Source organism: Pundamilia nyererei, unplaced genomic scaffold, assembly GCF_000239375.1.
Source record: "Pundamilia nyererei isolate P.nyererei 1_Seehausen unplaced genomic scaffold, PunNye1.0 scaffold00359, whole genome shotgun sequence".
Classification (NCBI taxonomy): Eukaryota; Metazoa; Chordata; class Actinopteri; order Cichliformes; family Cichlidae; genus Pundamilia; species Pundamilia nyererei.
Window position 1 is genome coordinate 181,082 of NW_005187760.1, and position 8,836 is coordinate 189,917.

General features: G+C 41.7%; 1 protein-coding gene across 1 annotated transcript in view; it reads left to right on the forward strand.

Moving 5' to 3' along the window:
• vegfc (vascular endothelial growth factor c) overlaps positions 1 to 8,836 on the forward strand; it is a 112,234-nt gene that overhangs the window by 102,056 nt on the left and 1,342 nt on the right. The window contains exon 6 of the mRNA XM_005752433.1: positions 173 to 479. Within this exon, the coding sequence (XP_005752490.1) occupies positions 173 to 479 (307 nt within the window). The remainder of the gene's footprint in view (positions 1 to 172; positions 480 to 8,836) is intronic.

Below are 8,836 nucleotides of genomic sequence, written 5' to 3' on the forward strand. Positions count from 1 at the left end.
TTCTATTCAATCTATTCTATTCTACCTGGATCTGTGTGAGAAAGTAATTCTGCTCTGTACCAGAAAATCCTGAAGTAGAATGTTTGGCCATCAGTTTGTGCTGATCTATGTAGTTCATGCTAAGTTTAAGTAACCAACTTCATCAGTGTCTCTCTTTCTTCCAACTCTACAGACATATTCTCAGCAGATTTATGTGGCCCCAATAAGAAACTGGACGTGGAAAGTTGTCAGTGTGTGTGCCACCAAACTCAAGACTGTGGTCCTAACCATCACTTGAATCGCAATACCTGCCAGTGTGTTTGCAACTTGCCACCTAGCCTATCCTGCCATGTATTCAACAAGGAGACCTGTCAGTGCACATGCAGCAAGACATGCCCAAGACATCAGCCTCTCAACAAGACAAAGTGCTCCTGTGAATGCAATGAGTCGCCAAATAAGTGCTTCCTGAAAGGAAGGAGGTTCCACCAAGCCACATGCAGGTAAGGAAAGATGTCAGAAGTTCACTACCTTCCATCTGCCGTTTACTCATTTAAAATAACATTGTTGGCAAGAATAATGGGATTGGAATAGATAGAACCTTGTCTTCAATCAACAGCGTGAATATTAAATCTAAGCTTATACATAACCGATTAGATACACCAAAGACTGTTATCAGCCACGTTAAATCAACGTCTTTTAAAGTTTTAGATGCATAGATTTTGTCACAGTTTGCCGAGGCACACTGCGTGGAGTGTGAAGAGTGGACCCAGGTACAGACATTCTAAAACTCAAACTTAACTGATGATTAGCTGTTTATTAAGGCAGACAGAACAGTACAAAATAAAAGGGCAAAAACAATGCAAACTAAGCAATAACCTAAACTGGGTAAACTAGAAAGGAAGCACGAACTATGAAAAACCCTGGCAAACAGAAAAACAAACAAAACTCTAAACATGGCAATGATGATGAGCATATATATATGAAAACCTGAACGCAGGACTTGGCATGGGAACAACACAGACGACCCAACAAAGACTGAATGAGAACGCACAGACTAAAGTCCAAACAAAGTCCAAAACAAAATGTCCACCAGAAGCACAGGGGACAGTCCAAAGCTCAGTTCAGTGGGACAACCCGGAGGACAGCAGCACCAGAGTCTAAACAGTTCTGGCAGCCGACCATGCGGACGGCAGCGGTGTCCAGCTAGTGGCCCGGAAAGTGGCTGGCGATTCCGAGGTGCAGAAGCTGGACCAGGCGGTGCAGAAGCTGGACCAGGCGACGGAGCTGCAGGTGGCGTGGCAGGTAGCTGGACGGGCTCCTCGGGCCTTGCAGGTGGCTAGACAGGCTCCTCGGGCCCTCCAGCTGACGCAGATGCAGGACCAGTAGGGGCAGAGACCACTGGCTGGTCTGGTGGAGGAACAAATGACGGAGCTGAACACTGGGGAGATGGCTGAGCTAACGGAAACACAGGAAAATGAACTATGGACTGGGCTGCTAACAGAGCTAATGACTGAGCTATAGACTGAAATGCATGCAGTAGTAATGGTGGAGATGATGGTTGTGGACTGAACTCTCCTGAGCCTCTGGAACACAGGGAGGACTGCTGGGCGGGCATATATATATGAAAACCTGAACGCAGGACTTGGCATGGGAACAACACAGACGATCCGACAAAGACTGAATGAGAACGCACAGACTAAATACACACAGGAGGCTAATGAGAGAAGTGGGAACACATGGCTGACACACATGAACATAACGACGTCACAGTGGAACACAGGAACACCAGACCTCTTCAAAATAAAACAGGAAACATAAGACGCTGACATGACAACCTGAACTAGACAACGTAAGACACAGACATGAAACACATGAAGGGCAAGGGAGACTTAACATGGGTGGAAGACACAAGGGGAATCTAATAACAAAGAACTATAACAACCTAGGCATGATAAAAAATGAACTTAGAAAACCTGAAGGGCTTAAACATAAACTAAAACTCAAAATGCTGGGTCAAAAGACCCAGGATCATGACAGATTTGACTAAAAGAGATCACCAGATGCAAAATATTCAAAAATAGAAAGAAAATAGATCATTTTGGAAAGGTTTGTAAAGTTATTATAAGCCTACAGGTTTTCCTAGATCAACATTCAGAGACTTTATATACATTTGGACAAGATTTATGTTCAGACAACCTAACAGTATGACAGAAAGCTCTTTTACATGAGGCATAAACCAAACACAGATGTCCAAAAATAGGATATTGTACCTATGGTCGAGGCTTGAGGTAGCAGTATAAGTTGGAATGATTTATTGCTTCAGGGACGGGTGATGCACACTGAAGAAGAAACCAACAGGGACCAAAATAACTTCAAAGAAAACATCAGTTTATTAGTTTTGATTCATGGTCAATAAACTAGGGAAGGGTTTCCTAGAAAGTTGTTTTTGTTGTTCTGGATGCAGTGTTTTCAGTTCGATTCAGTTTTATTTATATAGTGCCAAATCACAAAAAATCATTTGCATTTTCAGTAGGAAAAATGCCTGGATTTATTCATGGTCCAGATGCACAATGACTAAAACTAGGATCAGATCACTAGCTAACAATGAGTTTCAAGCTCACTTTCATTATTATTAATATGACCATTGATCAATGACCACGAGTACTATTCACAGAGAGTTAGATAATGGCTACAATAAATTTATTTTCCATAAATGATCAAAAGTAAAAGTACTTATTTTCTATCTTTATTATTTTGCAGCAAGGTGTTACCATCAGTGTTATATGGATTAATATTACTGTTGCAGATGTTTAGATTGAGTTTATTTTAAGCACTGAATACTTGATTTAATCGACAGCATTGCATCATATTGGCATAGTGGCTGTGTCATGGTCCTGAGTCTGGGGACCCAGTGTTTATGACAGTTTCTGATTTTGAATTATCTTTGATTTGGTAACATTTTTGGTACGGTCATTTGTATTTCGAGGTTCCTTAGTTATGTTATATTTGTTAGTTTTGTTACTGTGCCTCCCCTGTGTTCCATGTGTCATGTCAAGTTAGTTGTGTTCTCATGTCTGTTCTTCACTGATCACAGTGTAAAGTTTGCATCTTAGCCTCTGTCTCATGTTTCCTGTTTTATTTTGATAGAGCTGTGTCCTGTGTTAGTGTATTGCTTCTTCCCTGTCTTGTTATGTCAGATTAGGCCCAGCTGTGTTACCCTGTTGTCTGAGGAGCTTGGAAAGAAAAGCGTCTGGACTTCTTTAAGTTGCTTGAAGACGTTTCACCTCTCATCCGAGAAGCTTCTTCAGTTCTAGGGTCAAATGGTGGGGAGTCCCAGATTTAAGCCCTGTGGGATAATCCCCCTGAGAGGGACAAAAGGACCCCCTAATGATCCTCTACCTAATCACATGAGCCAAGGTGTGAAAACGGGTGTAGGTCACAGTCAGCCAAGGTTTCAGGTGAGCTCATTGTGAAACCTAGCCCCACCCTATCATGTGATTTCCTGAGGTCAGGTGGCCCAGGATGTGAGTGGGCGTTAAGGCATCTGGGAAGGATCTCAAAACTGGATAGATGGCAGACAGCTGGTGTTGTAAACCACCAAAGATGGTCGTTCACAGTGGACGTAAATGGCTTCTTTCACTCCTCTTTCAAACTCATCTGTCCTCTCTGTCCAAAATGTGAATATTGGCATCCTCGAAAGAGTGACCTTTGTCCTTTAGATACAGATGGACTGAGTCTTGTCCTGTGGAGGTGGCTCTTCTATGTCTACATTGTTAAGTTTCTAAACACAAACTTAACAATGTAGTGTATGCTGTACAGTGTATGCCCAGCCCTCTACATGCAATAATAAAAGCTTTCTTTTCTATTTTCTGGTCAGTGTTTTGTGACTCCTCACTCCTTACCTTACTGACTTGGTAGGTGAAGCATGCTGGTATAAACATTTTAGCAAATTTACTGTATGTACCAAGTATTTTTTAATTAATGATGTACTTTGCAATTCATTTTTTTCACTTTCATGGAAAAGATCTCTACAGCTACACATAAATGCACACACTCAAACCTTCAGGATGTTAGTGGCACTGTGTAAGGCACTGATCCCACACCAGTATGTAGGGGTTTGTTGCAGTACAACGGTGTGTAACACAAGACCCTAGTGTGCTAATGACTTCTCCTAGCTGTCAGTTAACCATTTCCTCTATGGCACAGGAGGAAACGTGCACACATACACACACATCCTTCCATCTGGTCCACTTTCAACCCACTGTGACCCTGTCTGAGTGTGATTTATGAGTAGAACATAACAGTAGGAATCTAGTGTCTGGGATCTGATCATTATGCATATGTAACTATGAACATGCGTCTAAAAAAAATTATGCTTGTCCATTTGAACTCATCTGTGTATTTCAAAGGGGCTTTATTGGTCATATTAAGTAACAGCAACTAAATATTCTGTCATTCACCACGTGAGACCCTGTGCAGCTGAAAAAGCATGGGCGATTGCAGAATTTATAATGATAAAGTATGTATAATAAAGGATTAAATCATTGTTTGTTCCTTAAACTTCCTTGGCTACAAGGCTTGTCTGTCTGTTTGGACAATGAGGCCTACATTTTAGGTTATAGTCAACCAAACATGAGCTAGGACATATCATTTTAAGATATGTAAGCTCTTTTTCTGTTGCCAATTATGACTGAGAAATGAACATTTTTTTTATTTCCAAAATAGCTAAGTAGTCAGTTATTTGACTTTTTTCTTATTAGGCTAAAAAAAACTCCAGATAATTTCAAAGAAGATTAATTGCATCAAGATGGAAAGTAAGAAATTTAAACATTCACATTGTTCTGTTGTGTTGAAAGCTCTGGTAAATCTGGCATTGGCTATAAATCATTTGGTAACTCTAAAGGGAGTAGTTTGGGCTACTATTTGTAACCTTTGACCTTTTTAACATACAGGAAAGTGTTTGTCTTAAAGCCGTGTTGGCTGAAGTGAGAACTTGCAGGCTTCTGGGACACAGAACACAGAACATTTATTACACATATGTACAGGGATATATACAGTCCCAATCAAAAGTTTAAGACCACTTGAAAAAAGGCAAAAAAAAAAAAATCGTATGGTTGGATCTTAACCTACAACAAGAAGAAATGGGAGTGCGACAAAACATTTTTTTGAGCATGCAATTTATTGAAAACAACACTTAAACTGAAACAGGCTGATTAACAGCTGATCAAAAGTTTAGGACCACATACCTTTAAAATGTCAAATCTGTGCAAAAATGTGCCACTGAACTGACCGTTTGGACTTTGCAAGAGAGCACCAAAGATGGGACACTGAAAGGTGAAAGAAAGTTTTATTCTCTGATGATGGGCGATCGTGGCTCAAGAGTTGGGAGTTCGCCTTGTAATCGGAAGGTTGCCGGTTCGAGCCCCGGCTTGAACAGTCTCGGTCGTTGTGTCCTTGGGCAAGACACTTCACCCATTGCCTACTGGTGGTGGTCAGAGGGCACGGTGGCGCCAGTGTTCGGCAGCCTCGCCTCTGTCAGTGCGCCCCAGGGCAGCTGTGGCTACAATGTAGCTGCCATCACCAGTGTGTGAATGTGTGTGTGAATGGGTGGATGACTGGATATGTAAAGCGCTTTGGGGTCCTTAGGGACTAGTAAAGCGCTATATAAATACAGGCCATTTACCATTTACCATCTGATGAGAAAAAAATTTAACCTTGATGGTACTGATGGTTTCCAGTGTTACTGGCATGACATGCAGATCCCACCTGAGATGTTTTCCACACACCACAGTGGAGGTGTTTTCTCTTTCAGTGGAACAATAGAGCTTCAGGAGGTGCAGGAGCATCAAACAGCTGCTGATGTTGCAGATGTTGCAGAGAGCATCCGTCAATACTGTGTGGTAACAACTGGGTTCTTAAACAAGACAACGCTACAGTACACAATGCCTGCAGGACAAGGGACTTCTTCCAGGAGAATAATCACTCCTTTGGACCATTCTGCATGTTCCCCTGATGTAAATCCAATTGAGAACCTTAGGGGATGGATGACAATGGAAGTTTGCAAAAATATACAACAGTTCCAGACAGTAAATGCCCTTCATGCGACTGTCTTCAGCACTTGGAGAAATGTCCCCACTCACCTCATGGAAACGCTTGCATCAAGCATGCTGCAACAAATTTTTGAAGAGATCAACAATAACGGTGGAGCTACTCATTACTGAGGTCATGTTGAGAACTTTGATTTCTGTTTTGGGGGGATTGTTAAAAATGTTTTGTCTCACTCCCATTTCTTCTTGTTGCATGTAGAAGCTCTACTTAAAACACTGTTAAGATGCAACCATGCAAAATATGATTTTTTTTTTTGCCATTTTTCAAGTGGTCTTAAACTTTTGATTGGGACTGTATGAGCCCAAGTATATTTGTAGATATGCAGTATATTGTGAACTCCAAACATGGTGAGTATTATGGCATCCAAAGAGTTTAGTTTTGGTCACATCCTACCAGACTGTATTCTCCCAGTATTTCACAGGCCTATCTAAATGTTGTTCAGCTAAATTTAAACCCCCTTCCACATCCCTTTTGTTCTTTAGCAATGGAGCCTTGCATAGTGAGCGTGCATACAGGCCATAGCAACTAGCATATTACTTATTGTTTTCTTTGAAACAATTGTACCTGCTGATTCCAGGATTTTATGTTGCTCACCACAAGTGATCCTTAGTTCTTGGACAACTCTTCTGATAATTCCTTTTAAACCCTTTGACTGAAATCTTGCAGTGAGTACCTGGTTGTTGCCGGTTTATAGTAAAATGATGTTCTTACCACTTCTGAATTATGGCTCTTTTAATAGTTTTAATAGTTTTATGGAAAGAGAAATTCTTGTGTAAACATTGCCATCAGTATGCTTTGCAAAACTAAGGTTGAAAAGGTCTTGAGAGATGGCCTTGATTTTACCCATCATGAGCTGTTTCTTGTGTCTTGGTAAAGAGGCACTTTTTATAGGCCATTATTTGGAGGCCATTAGACAGAACCAGCTGATTTTAGTTCTGATAATAAATTTCAGCCGGTGCCATGATTTTCTGTGCTTTTTTGCACCTCCCTTTCTTTGTGTGTTCAGTACCTTTTCCCTATGTCATTTATAATTATTACACATAATTTATGGGCATCTGAATTTATGGACATCTATGGTTTGATTTTGTTACGTGCGGATTGGATGGGTTGTTATTGACATTAGGAAAAAATGTCATGTCAATAGAAAAAAGTTGACATGCTCATTTAGTTACTTTGAGCATGCCATACAGTTATTTAATTTTACCCACTATGTGTGTCACATATCTCCCCATCTGATTGGTTAACCATCACCATTTTGTCCATCTGTATCTGGAAGTCCCATAGGATCTTAGCACAGTCATTCTCAACCACCCGTTGGGGTGTCTCCCATTTTGACCTCGGGACTTTCAGGCCGTATTCGGCACAGATGTTATGCCAGCCACTTGGTTATGGCATTCCATGTATTTCCTGCCTGCAAGCATCTTGCGCCCTGCTGGGTGGATCCCAGTGTCGATGGATCTTGTGCTCAGAGCTTGTTCCTGTTCTACCATAGTTAGTCCCTACGCGCTATCTTTCAGTCCAGCTTTGTTCAGCCACTGGTAGGATTTCTGGATGTCAGTTATTTCCTATATCAGCTGGTGGTACATACCGTGCAGAAGCCTGTCCTTCCATGATGATTCTTCTCCTTGCTTCTCTTATTTCTCAGGTTTCTGCTGCCTGAGGTATTTACTAAGCACACAGCCGATTGTGGTGATCTTCATGGATGTTTGTTGTCTCATCCTGAACAGTGGTTCTGAGACTCACTAGTCCTTCCATTTCTTATGGGGTGACACTCTCCATGGGTGGTAAGGAACTTCCTTCTCTTGATGTCAGTGGCTTCTATCTCCTCCTTCGGCCAGGCTATCATCCCAGCAGAGTACCTGATCACCAGCAGGACGCAGGTGTTGATTGCCCAGATCTTTTTCTTCCCATTCAACTGACTCCTCAGGACTTGCCTAACCCTCTGCAGGTACTTGGTGGTTGTGGCTTTCTTAGTAGCCTCTTTGTGGTTCCCATTTGCCTGTGGTATTCCCAGGTACTTGTAGCTGTCCTCGATGTTTCCAATCCTTCAGTCTGGTAGTGCAATCCCCTCAGACTATGTTCCCTCTCTTCGTTACCATCTGACTACAATTCTTCAGTCCGACATTCCAATTTTATTGCTGTAGATCCTAGTAGGTTATATCACTGAATCGATGTTCACTCTTGGTATACAGCTCGATGTCATTCATGTAGAGGAGCTGGCTGACAACTGCTCCATTCTGTAGTCAGTATCCGTAGTCAGTAGGGCTGGGCTATATCATACAGTTCACAGTAATACCGGTATAATTTTGTGCAACGATAAGAAAATGAAATATCGAGAAATCGAGGGAAAACCAACAACACACTCGGCAGAACATTATGTTATTTACATGGGTGCACATAAGTGGTCCGCATGTGCGCATTTGCTGTCAAAATAAAAGACGCGCACCAGATAAGAAGTTGCAACGCGAGTTTACGTCCATATAAAAAGCACTGTTTTTGTCCGCTAGAGTGGGATTTTCACGGCACATTCTGCACCAAATCTCTGTGCGTTCATCATTTGTTTGAAGCCAGCTCACCTCCTGCAACCACTTTTCCGAGAATACGCACTTCTTTTGTGGTTCGGACTCCTGACATTTCTTTGGAGGTGGAGGAACATCACAGTAATTGCTTAAAGGAGCTTCTTCGAGATCTTTAAGAGTTCTAAACAAATGTCTGTCCTCCTCCAGAAAATCCTATGTATGCAAACACG